This window comes from Mytilus edulis, chromosome 12 (genome assembly GCF_963676685.1).
Source record: "Mytilus edulis chromosome 12, xbMytEdul2.2, whole genome shotgun sequence".
Classification (NCBI taxonomy): Eukaryota; Metazoa; Mollusca; class Bivalvia; order Mytilida; family Mytilidae; genus Mytilus; species Mytilus edulis.
Window position 1 is genome coordinate 81,124,821 of NC_092355.1, and position 24,066 is coordinate 81,148,886.

At 33.6% G+C, this 24,066-nt stretch overlaps 1 protein-coding gene across 1 annotated transcript in view; it reads left to right on the top strand.

Moving 5' to 3' along the window:
* The first annotated feature begins 1,996 nt into the window (after positions 1-1,996).
* The window catches only part of LOC139497250 (intermembrane lipid transfer protein VPS13B-like), a 102,786-nt gene continuing 80,716 nt past the window's right edge, over positions 1,997-24,066 (top strand). Inside the window, exons 1-11 of the mRNA XM_071285398.1 lie at positions 1,997-2,069; positions 4,074-5,182; positions 5,682-5,872; positions 7,682-7,888; positions 8,341-8,575; positions 9,055-9,243; positions 9,638-9,816; positions 16,196-16,375; positions 17,096-17,220; positions 18,088-18,263; positions 18,675-18,800. Coding sequence (XP_071141499.1) covers positions 4,264-5,182; positions 5,682-5,872; positions 7,682-7,888; positions 8,341-8,575; positions 9,055-9,243; positions 9,638-9,816; positions 16,196-16,375; positions 17,096-17,220; positions 18,088-18,263; positions 18,675-18,800 — 2,527 coding nt within the window. The 5' untranslated portion in view covers positions 1,997-2,069; positions 4,074-4,263. The remainder of the gene's footprint in view (positions 2,070-4,073; positions 5,183-5,681; positions 5,873-7,681; positions 7,889-8,340; positions 8,576-9,054; positions 9,244-9,637; positions 9,817-16,195; positions 16,376-17,095; positions 17,221-18,087; positions 18,264-18,674; positions 18,801-24,066) is intronic.

Consider the following 24,066-nt stretch of genomic DNA (forward strand, 5'->3'; position numbering starts at 1 on the left):
TTATCTGAAATTGCAAATTACTTGTCTAAAATTAAAAACAAATCAATGTGCATAACTTATTTCATCGACACAAACATGACAAAGTTGTCTCATTCCAATAAAATATTTATATATTTTCCCCGGGTGCCTTTTCTTTTCCCCTGGCACTATTTTGTCTTCCCCGGGCGCTTTTTCTTTTCCTCGGGCGCTTTTTCTTCTCCCGGGCGCTCCCGGGCGCATTTTAGTAGGACCCAAAGAAATATGTGTTTTAAACTTAAGTTTCATCAGATCATTCAAAATAGGCACTGGCTACGGTTACATGGAAATGTAACAATAATAAAAATATTATTGTTACATTGGAGACTAATTGCCGGAATGCAAAGTTGGGTGAGGAACCGATTAATTACAAATGTAACAATAATTACTGAGGCTACGGTTACATTACGTTATTGTTACATGAAAAACAGCAATGTACGCTAGATTGATTAAACTTAAATCTTCTATAGTTGTATTGCTTCATTCTTTCATATGTACGTAATTTAATACTGATAAATAATAAAATATTATTATTCAACAAATGGTGTACAACTTGAATAGTTTTACTACGTATTAATGGTTTTGATGTTCTTAAAGATACTACTCAAAATTAGGAGTGTGACTGTCAAAGGCGAAAAATATAGTTCAACGGTTTCACTTTTTTAAAGTATTTAACTGCACACCTACTCTTATTACTGTCATTATACTTTGGACCAATTTTGTGTATGGTGAAAAAAAATAAAACTTGGGATGCGTTTTAAACGAAACTGAAACAATATCAAGACATCCTTTTCATACAGCTTTATAACTTGACGCAAATTGGTAATCAAAAGCAAAGTTTGCTAACTGTAACTTAAATACTAAGAAATTATGTATGCACACGTATCCGTGGAGGACGTAATTTCGTTCATCAAAAATGTACGTAATTTAATACTGATTAATAATAAAATATTATTATTCAACAAATGGTGTACAACTTGAATAGTTGTCGGACTTTAAATACAACTTACTGGATTTGTAGAAATGTGTCGGACTTTAAATACAACTTACTGGATTTGTAGAAATGTGTCGGACTTTAAATACAACTTACTGGATTTGTATAAATAATTAATTGTCATTGTAAATAAAAAAAAATTACAGTAAATAAATTGTATGTTATAAAGGTATGTAATAAATGTCCTCAACTTTTATTATTTAGTATATATTACTAGTCCCATCGTACATTGATTTTTTTCATGTAACAATAACGCAATGTAACCGTAGCCTCAATAATTATTGTTACATTCGTAATTAAACAGGTCCTTACCCAACCATGCATTCCGGCATTTAGTCTCCAATGTAACAATAATATTTTTATTATTGTTACATTTCCATGTAACCGTAGCCAGTGCCTTCAAAATAAAGGTTCCGTCATCTGCTGCAATGAACAAATACTGAGCTTATACGTGCGCCTAATAATGAGTAATTGTCACGGTTCATTCAGTTTCATAAATTTTCAACAAAAAAAATCAACAAAAATCAGCAGGGGACCATTTACCACCTTTTCTCGATTCCCGAGTGCAGTTCTGGGAAAGTACGCAAGAATTGTCCTTCTAATTTAATTTTTGTTTGCACACCGTTGTACAGAAATGAACGATGTTTAGAATAAAGTAATCATATGATTCCAGAAAAGGTATAATTATAGTATTATATAAAATCAATGTTTATTGGAAATTAAGAATACGTTTATTTTTATATAATAATCTTGCCAAGAATAAAGAGTATTCCACTCTTAGATCTAACCTAGGGCGGACATCACGTATGTTGTTATAACTTGTGTCAAATCCCTTTTGCTACTTTAGTTTTGCAAATAAAATATATATTTAAACTCACCCTAACGTTCGACTGGTCCACATTTTATAGCAAGCCAGAACTACTCGCTTCACCTTTACGCGCGCTACATCCTGTTGCGGAAATTTCGGATCTTTTCGAAGAATGTACCATTCGGAAAAGTTGTATATCGTCGAGTTGGCAGGTCGTCTGTAAATATACAGTTTTACTTATTAACAAAAAGGGTTAGAAATTCAGAAGCTCAATTTTACTGACATGAACAATACGTCTATTTATACATATTTTTTATATTGACTAACATACCTATGATAACTGATTTAAAAGTTAAACTGCCTTCAAAAAAATATATATTTGGAGGATGTTTTTGCTTCTTTGAACTTCAAAGCAAAAACATCCTCTTCTTCTTCTTCTTCTTAAGTTACTGAATACCATCAACTTTTTAAGGATTAGTTTCCCGCTTTAATATACAAATACAATTTATCCATCTGTACAAATGTTATGTATATAATTATATATGTATGAGAAAGTTGTAGATATACAGTAAAGGTGACAGAGCCCTGATAACGCCTTGAGAGAGTAGATTGGCTAAAGTCTTAATAAGATGTTGTATGAGTGCTGATTAGTCCAAATAATTATGACGTCTTGAAAGGCTATTATAATTTTTTTCTTTGACGGGTTTAGTCGAAGTAAGGCGTCAAAGAAAAAATTATAATAGCCTTTCAAGACGTCATAATTATTTGGACTGAGTGCTGATGAGATAATTCGCTATCCAAGTCACAATCATAAGTTGAAGTACAGTCTTCAACACAGAGCCTTGGCTCACACCGAACAGCAAGCTATAAAAGGCCTTAAAAATGACTAGTGTAAAACCATTCAAACTGGAAAACCAAGTCTTATTTATAAAAAAAAAAAGCCAAGAAACACTTATTAATCACATCAACAAACAATAACCAATGTTGGTTCGTGGTCTAGTGGTTTAGACTGATGGCTACAGTGCTGAAGGTCCGAGTTCATTTCTCACTCGGGGTGCTAAAAGTTTCAGTACATTTTTTACATCAGAAGGGTATTTTTCACCCAGACCGGAGTTTAAACTAGAATGGGTACTTTAAGGCCTCGGTTGGTCAAAGTTGTCCCCTATTTTGACCTGGAGATCAATCTTCTGATATTTCTGGTTTGTCTGTTTCCACCTGAGTACTTCGGCTTCCTCCACCATAATTACAGATTAACCGGTGTCCTATCACTCCCTTTGTGTTGGGTGGTGATTGATTGTCCTTGTTAAAATAAATGTTGTATAAATAGACGTTAGTGACACATCTCCAGTAATCCTGATAGGGAGTGTACATAGATGGCACTGTATCCTTAAAGCTTTCGGTAGGGTTCTTCGGATAACAGAGACATTTACCAGTACATACATACATACAATCAACGAACACCAGGTGCCTAGTCTTAAAATTATAATACAAATGTATGTAACCTTTCAATAAAAATAAGGGAATACATTTTATTGAGGGGGAGGGGTCTTCTTAGCAAATTATTGATGAATATAAATTGTCAATCTGCAGGAAATCCCCAGAATATTAAATGATCATCTCCTATAGGTGTGTATTTTAATTTTAACACTCAAAGTCATTACACTGTAAAATCTTTTAAATTCAATAGTATATATTTCTCATTAATTGATAGTTGAAGTTAACAGGCTCCAAGTTGTCCCATATTTTATGTTGATCAGGCACCTATTATATGAAAAATATTCAAGTCTAAGCATTAAAATGTTGGATCAATAGGGATTTCAGTTATAAATATAGAAAGATATTGCAAAAGATGAGTCCAAAACAGAGATTTAAATCCCTAACTCAGAACTATTAAACGGTTGCATACATGTACATGTATGTGCAATGTCTGCAATAAGTCATATTGTTTTAAAAATATAGATTGCCATGTAATAAAACATATGAATGATAAAATATACTCCCTGTATACAAAAAAATGTGTGGACAAAAATATTATTATTACATGTATGTGTGCCTTTCCACATCATGTCATACATGTATAGATTAGTTTTGATAAAATATCAAGGTTTGTTTGAGTAATAAAAGTATTCTGTATACTATCCTGATGCCTAGGTTGCTTTGGAAAAACTATAACAAATGTGTATTTATGAAATTCAAAATTACCATATAATTTTAAGTAAATATTAAAAAAGTGTGTTTTTTCTTTTTCTTTTGCAGATATTTTGTAAGAAAAGGACGAATGCTCCTCAACACATAATACATGAACTAAATCATTGAAAATGCTGCTTGATAGGAAGATAAGCTGTCAACACAGTTACATCAATTGTTACAGGGAATGGTGATAGAAGTCATAACCTAGGGCAAAGGTCATAGAAAATATAAATTTGTTTTGATTCTAGTTACAACAATGTTTAAGTTAGAGTCTTACATCAGCCCCCTGTTAATGGGTTATGTTGACAAGTATGTCAAACTTAGACCTGAAGATTTTCAATTGTCATTATGGGGTGGTGATGTCGTCCTCAATAATCTTGACCTTCGTTTGGATGTCATAGAAAAGGCTATTCATCTCCCTATTGTGTTCAAAAGTGGCCATATTCATGAGTTACGGATCCATGTGCCGTGGACAAAACTAGGATCTGAACCTGTTGTGATAACAATAAACACAATTGAATGTATTCTGAAATTAAGAGAAAGTCCTTATGAAGGTAGTAGCAAAGGACCAAAGTCTGACTTACGGCGGTCAAAATCAAGGCCATCATTGAAACCAAGGAAACAGGGTGAAGAAGATCTGCCACCAGGATATTTACAAAGTTTGATGAATAAAATTGCCAACAATGTTAGCATCATCATCAATAATCTAATTGTTAAGTTTGTCGAGGATGACATTGTTTTATCCTTAAACATAAAATCAGCAGAGGTATATAGCGCAGATGAGAAGTGGGACAGAGACTTTATAGAGTTATCTCCCCCTGAGTTAGTGTTAAGGAAATCCATCAACCTGTGTGATCTGACGGTGTGCCTTGATAAATGTGACCAGAGTGGTAAGATAGAACATTACCAGGATCCACTGATCTATAGGTGCTCCGTCACAGGGAGGTTGTACGCCAAATATGATTCTGTTAATGCCAAGCGGGCGAGTGTAACAAAGTTTGACCTGTTTTGTGAACATTTAGACGTATCATTGACTGATACACAACTACCAATGTTTGAGAGACTGATAGAACTATGTATGGCATTGTATTATGGTACGTTAGATCCAGCCAAGAAAGACGAGGGACATGATAGTACTAGTACTGTTTATGAAGAAGACAGCACTATAACAATGGGTAAGTTCAGACCTAAAAGACACACAAATCCTTTCTCATATTCATCTACAATTATTTATAGTCCTATTTCAAACAAAGACTATTAACTTTGATATTTACAACACATACATGTAATAACAACATAAACACAATAGATATAGAAGTAAAGACAAAGAATTAAATGTTTGCCTACATTTACCTAGTCTGCCTACCCATCAAACCTTGTAAGTTTGTGAGATCTGTTTTGGATACTCATGCATATTGTTTTTGATTTTCTCACTTATCTCAAATACACACAGATTACATTATGAATTTTGAAATAAACATAGAAATTTATTTATAGTAGTAGGTAACAGTTTCTTCCTTATAAGAACAAAAATAAAGAGAATATGAATTAATCACGAATATGTTATAAATCTGGAATATCTCTAGACATATAACTGTGAAGTTGGCTAGAAATTAATTAGCATGAAATAAAGTATCCACAAAATCTAAAAGAATTACTTATTACTTATTTCAGAAGATGAATCTGATACTTCGTCTGAGTTAGGTCAGCAGGGATGGAGTCAGTGGATGTGGTCCTATGTACCTCAGATCTTACCAGAGAATGAGGAGGAGGGGGAAACAGATGAAACTACAGCAAGGAAAAAACCTCAGCCTCCCACTCTATCTATTGGAATGTATGGACATAAAATATCTGTCATGTTTAAGGTAAAGGGATGTATGGACATAAAATATCTGTTATGTTTAAGGTAAGGGGATGTATGGACATAAACTATCTGTCATGTTTAAGGTAAAGGGATGTATGGACATAAAATATCTGTCATGTTTAAGGTAAGGGGATGTATGGACATAAAATATCTGTTATGTTTAAGGTAAGGGGATGTATGGATATAAAATATCGGTCATGTTTAAGGTAAAGGGATGTATGGACATAAAATGTCTGTTATGTTTAAGGTAAAAAACCTCAGCCTCCCACTCTATCTATTGGGATGTATGGACATAAAATATCTATCATGTTTAAGGTAAGGGGATGTATGGACATAAAATATCTGTTATGTTTAAGGTAAGGGGATGTATGGACATACAATATCTGTCATCTTTAAGGTAAGGGGATGTATGGACATAAAATATCTATCATGTTTAAGGTAAGGGGATGATGGGACATAAAATATCTGTTATGTTTTAGGTAAGGGGATGATGGACATAAAATATCTATCATGTTTTAGCTAAGGGGATGTATGGACATAAAATATCTATCATGTTTAAGGTAAGGGGATGTATGGACATACAATATCTGTCATGTTTAAGGTAAGGGGATGTATGGACATAAAATATCTATCATGTTTAAGGAAAGGGGATGATGGGACATAAAATATCTGTTATGTTTAAGGTAAGGGGATGTATGGACATAAAATATCTATCATGTTTAAGGAAAGGGGATTATGGGACATTAAATATCTATCATGTTTAAGGTAAGGGGATGTATGGACATAAAATATCTGTTATGTTTAAGGTAAAGGGTTGATGGGACATAAAATATCTGTCATGTTTAAGGAAAGTGGATTTTTGGACATTAAATATCTGTCATGTTTTAGGTAAAGGGATGTATGGACATAAAATATCTGTCATGTTTAAGGTAAGGGGATGTATGGGATATCCTGTTTAAGGGAGTCCAAGGGATCCTGATCTGGAAATCCCTGGCTTAAAAACATGAAGTTCTGAGGTACTGAATTTAAAGAAATTTAAACTTGAAATTCGATAAAAGAATTCCTGAAAGGATCAATCCTGAAATCCTGAGCTTAAAAACTTCTGATCCTGGAGTCCTGATAAAGGTCCGACCCCCACATGTTTAAGGTAAGGGGATGATTGGACATTAAATATCTGTCATGTTTAAGGTAAGGGGATGATGGGACATTAAATGTCTTTCATGTTTAAGGTGAGGGGATGATGGGACATTAAATGTCTATCATGTTTAAGGTAAAGGGATGTATGGGACATAAAAAAGATCTATCATTATTAAGGTATTACATGTATAAGAAAATTTGTAATTAAGTTTACTAAATTGTAGAACAGCTTAACAATCTTGTTTCTAAATCATGTATATGTGGGAATTTAAGTGGAAAAGAAAACTAAACTGAAAAATAAAATCAAATTCAATGAAAATGAAAGGACAAATTTATACTCAAGTAAGGTGTTTATATTACCTCCTAGTTGAACAGTGTAATGAGAAAATGTCATTCTTTATTAACAGTTGAAACTACATAGATATAATCTTTATTCTTTAGTAGCAAACGGTCATGGTAAATTGATATCTTGTCTTCTTAATTTTTAGTATAGCAATATATATACAGTATTTTAAATTTATTCCTACGGTCCTACCACATTATACTATTGCATAGCAATATATACAGTGCAGTTAATCAGTTCACGTCACCTAATGTAAATGTTACAGTGGACAACATAATCAGGTACAAGTAAACAAAAACTTTTAATATATTTACGAATTGTATTTTATAGTTGACAGAAAAACTAAGAGAGAAAGTGCATTATGGTCCCCAGAAGATTGCATTTCGCCCTTTTGTATTAATTGAGGGAGAAGGCATAGCTGTAGACATACTATTAAAAGGCCTGGCATTCTTTGATGCACAAGTTGGAATAACACATCTCAAGATGTTGTGTCAGGGGCAATGTATTTGTGGAACAAAAGATGATGCTGATACGAAGGTATGTTAATTCCCCTCCCCCTTAGTAGGTTCTGCCAGGGGCTTTTTTTCTGTGGAATAAAATATAATACACTCATCTTTTAGTCAATATTATTACAAATCTGACTGAAAAATCTAGTGGACATGAGATTTGTGGTGTACTCAAATGACACAAAACTCATTCTTAACTATATTTTTAAAGATTTTATATGATAAAATTGAGAATGGAAATGGGGAATGAGTTAAAGAGACAACCGCTCTATCAAAAATTAGAATACAGCCAAAATCCACCAATGGGTCTTCAACACAGTGATGAAATCCCACACCGGGAGGCGTGCTTAAGCTGGTCCTCATACAAAAATATGTACTAATTTAGCGATAATGGATTTCATACTAGCAAAAGAAAGAAGTTTGAATCCGATTTCAGAATAAGTAACAAAATATAAACTTAATAAGGTTCTTCCATTTTTATAGAGCTCTGTGATGGTACAAGGTGGAAACAGTTTACAAGACAAGACAGAGGCTAATTACTATTCAAATTCTCTGTTTGATAAATCTTCACCAGCCAATCAGAATGAGCCATTACAGTTAGCCCTGGATAGTGAGACACATGCTGAGATCTATACAGAACAGTATAGTCAGGTCAAGTTTGGAGCATTCTTCTTCGACTATCTATATGTAATGGCTGACACAGAAGACAAAACTCAAGGTAGGACACTTTTGGAAATTGAAAATGTAAAATTGTAACTGGAATGATTTAAATTCACAAATGAGATGATATTCATCTCAAAAAATATTTTTGTTAGTCTTATGATGTTTTAAATGCTTATTTATCATGTTTATAAAGGTCATCTTATACTTTCATATGTTTAACAGTAAAGACTTATGCAATGTTTTCAGAAAACTTCAGTTTTCTTGTTTTACTTCGAATTGTTTTACTTTTTCATTTAGGGGTCTTTTAAAGCTGATTATGCTGTATGGGCTTTGCTCATTGTTGAATGCCATACAGTGACCTATAAATATAAATTTCTGTGTCATTTGGTCTTTTGTGGAGAGTTGTCCCATTAGCAATTGTACCACATCTTCTTTTATATATTTAAAATATTAACAAGTTTTAATAATTATTTATGTGTTTATTTATCATGTTTTATAATAATGCCATGACTTTTTTTTTTTATATATTTTTAGGAAAAGGAACAAGTGTTTCATCTGTTTCAGATATCACAGAAACTTTATTCATGAAAGAGACGTCACTGATACGTTTTATTATTGGTCCGTGTCAGATAAATGCTTCCTCTTCATCAGTACACAGATTCAGGAAGATACTGGCGTGTGCATATAATTATAATTATGAGCCTTACTACAAAGGCAAACCGGGTAAGTCTATAGAATTCAGGTCACTGTTTTCATGGTTTTGTTTTTGATTGATCCATTCATTTAAATGTTAAAAGGTACAGATTAACTAAGCAACTGGCAGTGCCTCCAATTATAAATATTAGGCTGTATACAAAGATAATCTAAGTATATGTGTAAATATATGGTCACCAATGTTTTAATAGTTGGACTATTTATAAAATATAGAAAAAACTCTCCATCAAGGTTCAAACGGAATGGTTGTAAGCAATTATATGAAATAACCACTTTGCTCAAATATGATGAAACTAGTCCCAACAAAACAGTATTAGGTTTTTATGTCTGGATAAAAAACTTTCCACTTTAGCCATAGATATTTTAATTGCATACATTACAAATTTCTTTACTCTTTCCACAGAAAATGTTAATGAAAGTCGACCACATCCTACAGAGGAGCAGATTAAGATTTTAGAGGAATTCATTCCAACCAAAACATTCCATATAAGTCTTCTACAACCAGTCCTTAATGTATACTATGCTGAACATCCATCCTGTGATATAGCCAAGAAATCTTATAAAACTGTCCACCATCAAAAGGTATTGTATCTCCTCATCTAGAAAACATTCCATATTAACCTCGTACTACTGTCCTCAGTGTATACTATGCTGAACATCCATCCTGTGATATAGCCAAGAAATCTTATAAAACTGTCCACCATCAAAAGGTATTGTATCTCCTCATCTAGAAAACATTCCATATTAACCTCGTACTACTGTCCTCAGTGTATACTATGCTGAACATCCATCCTGTGATATAGCCAAGAAATCTTATAAAACTGTACGCCATCAAAAGGTATTGTATCTCCTCGTCTAGAAAACATTCCATATTAACCTCGTACTACTGTCCTCAGTGTATACTATGCTGAACATCCATCCTGTGATATAGCCAAGAAATCTTATAAAACTGTCCACCATCAAAAGGTATTGTATCTCCTCATCTAGAAAACATTCCATATTAACCTCGTACTACTGTCCTCAGTGTATACTATGCTGAACATCCATCCTGTGATATAGCCAAGAAATCTTATAAAACTGTACACCATCAAAAGGTATTGTATCTCCTCATCTAGAAAACATTCCATATTAACCTCGTACTACTGTCCTCAGTGTATACTATGCTGAGCATCCATCCTGTGATATAGCCAAGAAATCTTATAAAACTGTCCACCATCAAAAGGTATTGTATCTCCTCATCTAGAAAACATTCCATATTAACCTCATACTACTGTCCTCAGTGTATACTATGCTGAACATCCATCCTGTGATATAGCCAAGAAATCTTATAAAACTGTACACCATCAAAAGGTATTGTATCTCCTCATCTAGAAAACATTCCATATTAACCTCGTACTACTGTCCTCAGTGTATACTATGCTGAACATCTATCCTGTGATATAGCCAAGAAATCTTATAAAACTGTCCACCATCAAAAGGTATATTGTATCTCCTCATCTAGAAAACATTCCATATTAACCTCGTACTACTGTCCTCAGTGTATACTATGCTGAACATCCATCCTGTGATATAGCCAAGAAATCTTATAAAACTGTACACCATCAAAAGGTATTGTATCTCCTCATCTAGAAAACATTCCATATTAACCTCGTACTACTGTCTTCAGTGTATACTATGCTGAACATCCATCCTGTGATATAGCCAAGAAATCTTATAAAACTGTACACCATCAAAAGGTATATTGTATCTCCTCATCTAGAAAACATTCCATATTAACCTCTTACTACTGTCCTCAGTGTATACTATGCTGAACATCCATCCTGTGATATAGCCAAGAAATCTTATAAAACTGTACACCATCAAAAGGTATTGTATCTCCTCATCTAGAAAACATTCCATATTAACCTCGTACTACTGTCCTCAGTGTATACTATGCTGAACATCCATCCTGTGATATAGCCAAGAAATCTTATAAAACTATACACCATCAAAAGGTATTGTATCTCCTCATCTAGAAAACATTCCATATTAACCTCTTACTACTGTCCTCAGTGTATACTATGCTGAACATCCATCCTGTGATATAGCCAAGAAATCTTATAAAACTGTCCACCATCAAAAGGTATTGTATCTCCTCATCTAGAAAACATTCCATATTAACCTCGTACTACTGTCCTCAGTGTATACTATGCTGAACATCCATCCTGTGATATAGCCAAGAAATCTTATAAAACTGTACACCATCAAAAGGTATATTGTATCTCCTCATCTAGAAAACCTTCCATATTAACCTCGTACTACTGTCCTCAGTGTATACTATGCTGAACATCCATCCTGTGATATAGCCAAGAAATCTTATAAAACTGTACACCATCAAAAGGTATTGTATCTCCTCATCTAGAAAACATTCCATATTAACCTCGTACTACTGTCCTCAGTGTATACTATGCTGAACATCCATCCTGTGATATAGCCAAGAAATCTTATAAAACTATACACCATCAAAAGGTATTGTATCTCCTCATCTAGAAAACATTCCATATTAACCTCTTACTACTGTCCTCAGTGTATACTATGCTGAACATCCATCCTGTGATATAGCCAAGAAATCTTATAAAACTGTCCACCATCAAAAGGTATTGTATCTCCTCATCTAGAAAACATTCCATATTAACCTCGTACTACTGTCCTCAGTGTATACTATGCTGAACATCCATCCTGTGATATAGCCAAGAAATCTTATAAAACTGTACACCATCAAAAGGTATATTGTATCTCCTCATCTAGAAAACCTTCCATATTAACCTCGTACTACTGTCCTCAGTGTATACTATGCTGAACATCCATCCTGTGATATAGCCAAGAAATCTTATAAAACTGTCCACCATCAAAAGGTATTGTATCTCCTCGTCTAGAAAACATTCCATATTAACCTCGTACTACTGTCCTCAGTGTATACTATGCTGAACATCCATCCTGTGATATAGCCAAGAAATCTTATAAAACTGTCCACCATCAAAAGGTATTGTATCTCCTCATCTAGAAAACATTCCATATTAACCTCGTACTACTGTCCTCAGTGTATACTATGCTGAACATCCATCCTGTGATATAGCCAAGAAATCTTATAAAACTGTACACCATCAAAAGGTATTGTATCTCCTCATCTAGAAAACATTCCATATTAACCTCGTACTACTGTCCTCAGTGTATACTATGCTGAACATCCATCCTGTGATATAGCCAAGAAATCTTATAAAACTGTACACCATCAAAAGGTATTGTATCTCCTCATCTAGAAAACATTCCATATTAACCTCGTACTACTGTCCTCAGTGTATACTATGCTGAACATCCATCCTGTGATATAGCCAAGAAATCTTATAAAACTGTACACCATCAAAAGGTATTGTATCTCCTCATCTAGAAAACATTCCATATTAACCTCGTACTACTGTCCTCAGTGTATACTATGCTGAACATCCATCCTGTGATATAGCCAAGAAATCTTATAAAACTGTACACCATCAAAAGGTATATTGTATCTCCTCATCTAGAAAACCTTCCATATTAACCTTGTACTACTGTCCTCAGTGTATACTATGCTGAACATCCATCCTGTGATATAGCCAAGAAATCTTATAAAACTGTACACCATCAAAAGGTATTGTATCTCCTCATCTAAAAAACATTCCATATTAACCTCGTACTACTGTCCTCAGTGTATACTATGCTGAACATCCATCCTGTGATATAGCCAAGAAATCTTATAAAACTGTACACCATCAAAAGGTATATTGTATCTCCTCATCTAGAAAACCTTCCATATTAACCTTGTACTACTGTCCTCAGTGTATACTATGCTGAACATCCATCCTGTGATATAGCCAAGAAATCTTATAAAACTGTACACCATCAAAAGGTATTGTATCTCCTCATCTAGAAAACATTCCATATTAACCTCGTACTACTGTCCTCAGTGTATACTATGCTGAACATCCATCCTGTGATATAGCCAAGAAATCTTATAAAACTGTACACCATCAAAAGGTATATTGTATCTCCTCATCTAGAAAACCTTCCATATTAACCTTGTACTACTGTCCTCAGTGTATACTATGCTGAACATCCATCCTGTGATATAGCCAAGAAATCTTATAAAACTGTACACCATCAAAAGGTATTGTATCTCCTCATCTAGAAAACATTCCATATTAACCTCGTACTACTGTCCTCAGTGTATACTATGCTGAACATCCATCCTGTGATATAGCCAAGAAATCTTATAAAACTATACACCATCAAAAGGTATTGTATCTCCTCATCTAGAAAACATTCCATATTAACCTCGTACTACTGTCCTCAGTGTATACTATGCTGAACATCCATCCTGTGATATAGCCAAGAAATCTTATAAAACTGTACACCATCAAAAGGTATTGTATCTCCTCATCTAGAAAACATTCCATATTAACCTCGTACTACTGTCCTCAGTGTATACTATGCTGAACATCCATCCTGTGATATAGCCAAGAAATCTTATAAAACTGTCCACCATCAAAAGGTATATTGTATCTCCTCATCTAGAAAACATTCCATATCAACCTCTTACTACTGTCCTCAGTGTATACTATGCTGAACATCCATCCTGTGATATAGCCAAGAAATCTTATAAAACTGTACACCATCAAAAGGTATTGTATCTCCTCATCTAGAAAACATTCCATATTAACCTCATACTACTGTCCTCAGTGTATACTATGCTGAACATCCATCCTGTGATATAGCCAAGAAATCTTATAAAACTGTACACCATCAAAAGGTATTGTATCTCCTCATCTAGAAAACATTCCATATTAACCTTGTACTACTGTCCTCAGTGTATACTATGCTGAACATCCATCCTGTGATATAGCCAAGAAATCTTATAAAACTGTACACCATCAAAAGGTATTGTATCATCTCGTCTAGAAAACATTCCATATTAACCTCGTACTACTGTCCTCAGTGTATACTATGCTGAACATCCATCCTGTGATATAGCCAAGAAATCTTATAAAACTATACACCATCAAAAGGTATTGTATCTCCTCATCTAGAAAACATTCCATATTAACCTCATACTACTGTCCTCAGTGTATACTATGCTGAACATCCATCCTGTGATATAGCCAAGAAATCTTATAAAACTATACACCATCAAAAGGTATTGTATCTCCTCATCTAGAAAACATTCCATATTAACCTCATACTACTGTCCTCAGTGTATACTATGCTGAACATCCATCCTGTGATATAGCCAAGAAATCGTATAAAACTGTACACCATCAAAAGGTATTGTATCTCCTCATCTAGAAAACCTTCCATATTAACCTCGTACTACTGTCCTCAGTGTATACTATGCTGAACATCCATCCTGTGATATAGCCAAGAAATCTTATAAAACTGTACACCATCAAAAGGTATTGTATCTCCTCATCTAGAAAACATTCCATATTAACCTCGTACTACTGTCCTCAGTGTATACTATGCTGAACATCCATCCTGTGATATAGCCAAGAAATCTTATAAAACTGTACACCATCAAAAGGTATATTGTATCTCCTCATCTAGAAAACATTCCATATTAACCTCGTACTACTGTCCTCAGTGTATACTATGCTGAACATCCATCCTGTGATATAGCCAAGAAATCTTATAAAACTGTCCACCATCAAAAGGTATATTGTATCTCCTCATCTAGAAAACATTCCATATCAACCTCTTACTACTGTCCTCAGTGTATACTATGCTGAACATCCATCCTGTGATATAGCCAAGAAATCTTATAAAACTATACACCATCAAAAGGTATTGTATCTCCTCATCTAGAAAACATTCCATATTAACCTCGTACTACTGTCCTCAGTGTATACTATGCTGAACATCCATCCTGTGATATAGCCAAGAAATCTTATAAAACTATACACCATCAAAAGGTATTGTATCTCCTCATCTAGAAAACCTTCCATATTAACCTTGTACTACTGTCCTCAGTGTATACTATGCTGAACATCCATCCTGTGATATAGCCAAGAAATCTTATAAAACTGTACACCATCAAAAGGTATTGTATCTCCTCATCTAGAAAACATTCCATATCAACCTCGTACTACTGTCCTCAGTGTATACTATGCTGAACATCCATCCTGTGATATAGCCAAGAAATCTTATAAAACTGTCCACCATCAAAAGGTATTGTATCTCCTCATCTAGAAAACATTCCATATTAACCTCGTACTACTGTCCTCAGTGTATACTATGCTGAACATCCATCCTGTGATATAGCCAAGAAATCTTATAAAACTGTACACCATCAAAAGGTATTGTATCTCCTCATCTAGAAAACATTCCATATTAACCTCGTACTACTGTCCTCAGTGTATACTATGCTGAACATCTATCCTGTGATATAGCCAAGAAATCTTATAAAACTGTCCACCATCAAAAGGTATTGTATCTCTATGTACTTATAGAAAACATTCCATATTAACCTCAAATAACTGTTCTCAGTGTATACTATGCTAAACATTCATAACAATATTTGAACAATAGTTAATGTTACAATGTAATTGATTTGCATTACAATATAATTGATTTGTGTTACAATATAATTGATTTGCATTCCAATATAATTGATTTGCATTACAATGTAATTAATTATTTTTTGCATTACAATATGATTAATTAATTTTTGCATTACAATATATAATTGATTGATTTTTGCATTACAATAGTTTGTGCGGGTTTGCAATACAATAATTGATGCGATTTGCACTACATTAATTGATGAGATTTTCATTACAAATAGTCAGAAAACTACAAAAACTTAATAATGAAATAAATCCTAAGATTGACCACTTAGCAGAAATTTGTGTGGTTATTTTTTTGTGAGAAATATGTAAATGTAATTCTATTGAAGGGATCTACAACAGAACATGAAACAGTAGACATCCTTCCTTGTGTCCATCTAACATCAGCCAGATTTGAATACCAAGTGACAAGCTCCATGTATCCACGGAAACTGGTACAACTAATCAGTAAGATGGCAGCACCATCTAGTAATCTGTTACATCACTGTCATGCACACACACAGATAAAGGTATGTATCTAGGGTGTACAGCTAATCAGTAAGATGGCAGCACCATCTAGTAATCTGTTACATCACTGTCATGCACACACACAGATAAAGGTATGTATCTAGGGTGTACAGCTAATCAGTAAGATGGCAGCACCATCTAGTAATCTGTTACATCACTGTCATGCACACACACAGATAAAGGTATGTATCTAGGGTGTACAGCTAATCAGTAAGATGGCAGCACCATCTAGTAATCTGTTACATCACTGTCATGCACACACACAGATAAAGGTATGTATCTAGGGTGTACAGCTAATCAGTAAGATGGCAGCACCATCTAGTAATCTGTTACATCACTGTCATGCACACACACAGATAAAGGTATGTATCTAGGGTGTACAGCTAATCAGTAAGATGGCGGCACCATCTAGTAATCTTTTACATCACTGTCAAGCACACACACACAGATAAAGGTATGTTTCTAAAGAATCAACAGTTTTGTGTATGTGACGTCATATTTAAAGAGACAGGCATAAGTGACCCCTTACTGGTGGTATTGTTTATAAATATACTTGTATCAACTAGATATCAATGGAATTAGTATTTCTTGAGTTTATACTGAAATAAAGATAAAGTATAATTTTAAGAAAAAAGTTCTACCTTATTTTATTACATAATCTAGGGTATAAAGTTAAAAGATTTAATTGCTTTTATTCATTTCTCTCTTTTTTTTTATTTCAGTTATTTGATTTCTCTGCTGGTCTTGTAACCAAGGATACAAAGGGAGATAAATCACATGTTGTGACAGTTATTCCCCCTTGTAGTGGAGCTCTATATACTAGGAAACTTCAGCTAACAATGTACTGGTAAGAAATAAAACTGGTTCTCTGTTGTCAGTATAAACAGTATGTCATAATCAGCTGTATTATATAAAACCTGGGACAGTTGTAGCTGCCTGCTTTCAGGGAAATTGTAGTTTGGCAAAGATACCTTACAATTAGTTATATGTCTTGTGTATGTACTTTGGCAAAGATACCTTACAATTAGTTATATGTCTTGTGTATGTACTTTGGCAAAGATACCTTACAATTAGTTATATGTCTTGTGTATGTACTTTGGCAAAGATACCTTACAATTAGTTATATGTCTTGTGTATGTCCTTTGGCAAAGATACCTTACAACTAGTTATATGTCTTGTGTATGTACTTTGGCAAAGATACCTTACAATTAGTTATATGTCTTGTGTATGTCCTTTGGCAAAGATACCTTACAACTAGTTATATGTCTTGTGTATGTACTTTGGCAAAGATACCTTACAATTTACTAATTATTAGTTATATGTCTTGTGTATGTTCTTATTGTTATGTTGATTGTCAGTCTTCGATTATTTCTGTTAAATTTATTAAAACCTTAATATACCTGCAATGATTAATACCTTGATATATTATATAGACACAGGTCCATTGTTAAAGACTGTATATTGACCTCTAGATGTCTTGATTGATTTTGTCATTGGGTTGCTGTCTCATTGGTGTATAACCACATCTCTTTTATTTATCATTTATTCATAATTTTACTATACACAAGATAATTAATTGCTTATTGTAAAAACATTTGTCTATTGTTAACAATATGTTGATTTTAAGATGTCTTTTATTTTATAAGTATAATTAGTTTTTCATATTAATACAAACTGCTGTATCAATTATTCTTATGTATTTATTTTTATATAGGACAAATAGCCACCTTCCTAAAGTAGAAAAGATGTATGAGCTCCCAGAAATCTCAATTAATTTAAACAAAGCCAACCTCCTATTGATACTAGAGATCTACCAATCATGGACACAGAATTCACCAAGGCCAACAGATATAAATACTAACAGTCTAATGGAAGATGTTTTCACCATAGGTAAATAATAACTGATGATATTTTACTATAGGTAAACAAAATTACCAGGCATCTCACAAACTACAAAAAACTTTGTACAAATTTTCCCCATGATATTATTTTTCTAATTGTAATGCCAAATTAGAGTTTTCACCCCAATTTCACAGTTCACTGAATATAGAAATGATAGTGTGAGTGTACTATTGACACAATCTTGTTTAATTTTATTTTTGCCGAAGCAAACTAAATGTAAGAAATAAATTTTAAATAAGTATTTTGCTATGTTTATCATTTTATACATAAATCAAGCTGTTAGTTTTCTCTTTTGAATTGTTGAATCATACAACATAATAATCAGATCTGTAGTAATGACTATTTTCTATTATATAATGTGTACATTCTTGATGTTCAGTGACCTTTAACCTCTTGTAGATGACGACCAAGCAGTGTTACCGTTACTTGAAGTGAATGTAAATGGTTTTGAAATGAAGCAGTGTATCACATCACTAGTAACAGCTTACACTGGGACCTTGTCGTCAGTTCAAGTTATTTTGTATGGTAAATACATGTACACTTATTATTAATGTATCACATCATTAGTAACAGCTTACACTGGGACCTTGTCATCAGTTCAAGTTATTTTGTATGGTAAAGACATGTACACTTATTATTAATGTATCACATCATTAGTAACAGCTTACACTGGGACCTTGTCGTCAGTTCAAGTTATTTTGTATGGTAAATACATGTACACTTATTATTAATGTATCACATCATTAGTAACAGCTTACACTGGGACCTTGTCGTCAGTTCAAGTTATTTTGTATGGTAAAGACATGTACACTTATTATTAATGTATCGCATCCCTAGTAACAGCTTACACTGGGACCTTGTCGTCAGTTCAAGTTATTCTGTATGGTAAAGACATGTACACTTATTATTAATGTATCACATCATTAGTAACAGCTTACACTGGGACCTTGTCGTCAGTTCAAGTTATTTTGTATGGTAAATACATGTACACTTATTATTAATGTATCGCATCCCTAGTAACAGCTTACACTGGGACCTTGTCATCTGTTCAAGTTATTTTGTATGGTAAATACATGTACACTTATTACTTAATGTATCACATCATTAGTAACAGCTTACACTGGGACCTTGTCGTCAGTTCAAGTTATTCTGTATGGTAAATACATGTACACTTATTACTTAATGTATCACATCATTAGTAACAGCTTACACTGGAACCTTGTCATCTGTTCAAGTTATTTTGTATGGTAAATACATGTACACTTCTTACTTAATGTATCACATCATTAGTAACAGCTTACACTGGGACCTTGTCGTCAGTTCAAGTTATTTTGTATGGTAAAGACATGTACACTTCTTACTTAATGTATCACATCCCTAGTAACAGCTTACACTGGGACCTTGTCGTCAGTTCAAGTTATTCTGTATGGTAAAGACATGTACACTTATTATTAATGTATCACATCCCTAGTAACAGCTTACACTGGGACCTTGTCGTCAGTTCAAGTTATTCTGTATGGTAAAGACATGTACACTTATTATTAATGTATCACATCATTAGTAACAGCTTACACTGGAACCTTGTCGTCAGTTCAAGTTATTCTGTATGGTAAATACATGTACACTTATTACTTAATGTATCGCATCCCTAGTAACAGCTTACACTGGGACCTTGTCGTCAGTTCAAGTTATTTTGTATGGTAAATACATGTACACTTATTATTAATGTATCACATCATTAGTAACAGCTTACACTGGGACCTTATCATCTGTTCAAGTTATTCTGTATGGTAAATACATGTACACTTCTTATTAATGTATCACATCCCTAGTAACAGCTTACACTGGAACCTTGTCGTCAGTTCAAGTTATTTTGTATGGTAAAGACATGTACACTTATTATTAATGTATCACATCCCTAGTAACAGCTTACACTGGGACCTTGTCATCTGTTCAAGTTATTTTGTATGGTAAATACATGTACACTTCTTACTTAATGTATCACATCCCTAGTAACAGCTTACACTGGAACCTTGTCGTCAGTTCAAGTTATTTTGTATGGTAAAGACATGTACACTTATTACTTAATGTATCACATCATTAGTAACAGCTTACACTGGGACCTTGTCGTCAGTTCAAGTTATTCTGTATGGTAAATACATGTACACTTATTATTAATGTATCACATCATTACTGACATTAGTAACAGCTTACACTGGGACCTTGTCGTCAGTTCAAGTTATTTTGTATGGTAAATACATGTACACTTATTATTAATGTATCACATCATTAGTAACAGCTTACACTGGGGCCTTGTCGTCAGTTCAAGTTATTTTGTATGGTAAAGACATGTACACTTCTTACTTAATGTATCACATCATTAGTAACAGCTTACACTGGAACCTTGTCGTCAGTTCAAGTTATTCTGTATGGTAAAGACATGTACACTTATTACTTAATGTATCACATCATTAGTAACAGCTTACACTGGGACCTTGTCGTCAGTTCAAGTTATTTTGTATGGTAAATACATGTACACTTATTATTAATGTATCACATCATTAGTAACAGCTTACACTGGGACCTTGTCATCTGTTCAAGTTATTTTGTATGGTAAAGACATGTACACTTATTACTTAATGTATCACATCATTAGTAACAGCTTACACTGGGACCTTGTCGTCAGTTCAAGTTATTCTGTATGGTAAATACATGTACACTTCTTACTTAATGTATCACATCATTAGTAACAGCTTACACTGGGACCTTGTCGTCAGTTCAAGTTATTCTGTATGGTAAATACATGTACACTTATTATTAATGTATCACATCCCTAGTAACAGCTTACACTGGGACCTTGTCGTCAGTTCAAGTTATTCTGTATGGTAAAGACATGTACACTTATTATTAATGTATCACATCCCTAGTAACAGCTTACACTGGGACCTTGTCGTCAGTTCAAGTTATTTTGTATGGTAAATACATGTACACTTATTATTAATGTATCACATCATTAGTAACAGCTTACACTGGAACCTTGTCATCTGTTCAAGTTATTTTGTATGGTAAATACATGTACACTTCTTACTTAATGTATCACATCCCTAGTAACAGCTTACACTGGAACCTTGTCGTCAGTTCAAGTTATTTTGTATGGTAAAGACATGTACACTTATTACTTAATGTATCACATCATTAGTAACAGCTTACACTGGGACCTTGTCGTCAGTTCAAGTTATTCTGTATGGTAAATACATGTACACTTCTTATTAATGTATCACATCATTAGTAACAGCTTACACTGGGACCTTGTCATCTGTTCAAGTTATTTTGTATGGTAAAGACATGTACACTTATTATTAATGTATCACATCATTAGTAACAGCTTACACTGGAACCTTGTCATCTGTTCAAGTTATTTTGTATGGTAAATACATGTACACTTCTTACTTAATGTATCACATCATTAGTAACAGCTTACACTGGGACCTTGTCGTCAGTTCAAGTTATTTTGTATGGTAAATACATGTACACTTATTATTAATGTATCACATCATTAGTAACAGCTTACACTGGGACCTTGTCATCTGTTCAAGTTATTTTGTATGGTAAAGACATGTACACTTATTATTAATGTATCACATCATTAGTAACAGCTTACACTGGGACCTTGTCGTCAGTTCAAGTTATTTTGTATGGTAAATACATGTACACTTATTATTAATGTATCGCATCCCTAGTAACAGCTTACACTGGGACCTTGTCGTCAGTTCAAGTTATTCTGTATGGTAAATACATGTACACTTATTACTTAATGTATCACATCATTAGTAACAGCTTACACTGGGACCTTGTCGTCAGTTCAAGTTCTTCTGTATGGTAAATACATGTACACTTATTATTAATGTATCACATCATTACTGACATTAGTAACAGCTTACACTGGGACCTTATCATCAGTTCAAGTTATTCTGTATGGTAAATACATGTACACTTATTACTTAATGTATCACATCATTAGTAACAGCTTACACTGGGACCTTGTCATCTGTTCAAGTTATTTTGTATGGTAAAGACATGTACACTTATTATTAATGTATCACATCATTAGTAACAGCTTACACTGGGACCTTGTCGTCAGTTCAAGTTATTCTGTATGGTAAATACATGTACACTTATTACTTAATGTATCACATCCCTAGTAACAGCTTACACTGGAACCTTGTCATCAGTTCAAGTTATTTTGTATGGTAAAGACATGTACACTTATTATTAATGTATCACATCATTAGTAACAGCTTACACTGGGACCTTGTCATCTGTTCAAGTTATTTTGTATGGTAAAGACATGTACACTTATTACTTAATGTATCACATCCCTAGTAACAGCTTACACTGGGACCTTGTCGTCAGTTCAAGTTATTCTGTATGGTAAAGACATGTACACTTATTATTAATGTATCACATCCCTAGTAACAGCTTACACTGGGACCTTGTCGTCAGTTCAAGTTATTCTGTATGGTAAAGACATGTACACTTCTTACTTAATGTATCACATCATAAGTAACAGCTTACACTGGGACCTTGTCATCAGTTCAAGTTATTTTGTATGGTAAAGACATGTATACTTATTATTAATGTATCACATCATTAGTAACAGCTTACACTGGAACCTTGTCGTCAGTTCAAGTTATTTTGTATGGTAAATACATGTACACTTCTTACTTAATGTATCACATCATTAGTAACAGCTTACACTGGGACCTTGTCGTCAGTTCAAGTTATTCTGTATGGTAAATACATGTACACTTATTATTAATGTATCACATCATTAGTAACAGCTTACACTGGGACCTTGTCATCTGTTCAAGTTATTTTGTATGGTAAATACATGTACACTTATTACTTAATGTATCACATCATTAGTAACAGCTTACACTGGAACCTTGTCATCTGTTCAAGTTATTTTGTATGGTAAAGACATGTACACTTCTTACTTAATGTATCACATCCCTAGTAACAGCTTACACTGGGACCTTGTCGTCAGTTCAAGTTATTTTGTATGGTAAAGACATGTACACTTATTATTAATGTATCACATCATTAGTAACAGCTTACACTGGGACCTTGTCATCTGTTCAAGTTATTTTGTATGGTAAAGACATGTACACTTATTATTAATGTATCACATCATTAGTAACAGCTTACACTGGAACCTTGTCGTCAGTTCAAGTTATTCTGTATGGTAAAGACATGTACACTTCTTACTTAATGTATCACATCATTAGTAACAGCTTACACTGGGACCTTGTCATCTGTTCAAGTTATTTTGTATGGTAAAGACATGTACACTTATTACTTAATGTATCACATCATTAGTAACAGCTTACACTGGAACCTTGTCGTCAGTTCAAGTTATTTTGTATGGTAAAGACATGTACACTTATTACTTAATGTATCACATCATTAGTAACAGCTTACACTGGGACCTTGTCATCAGTTCAAGTTATTTTGTATGGTAAATACATGTACACTTATTATTAATGTATCACATCATTAGTAACAGCTTACACTGGAACCTTGTCGTCAGTTCAAGTTATTTTGTATGGTAAATACATGTACACTTATTATTAATGTATCACATCATTAGTAACAGCTTACACTGGGACCTTGTCGTCAGTTCAAGTTATTTTGTATGGTAAAGACATGTACACTTATTACTTAATGTATCACATCATTAGTAACAGCTTACACTGGGACCTTGTCGTCAGTTCAAGTTATTCTGTATGGT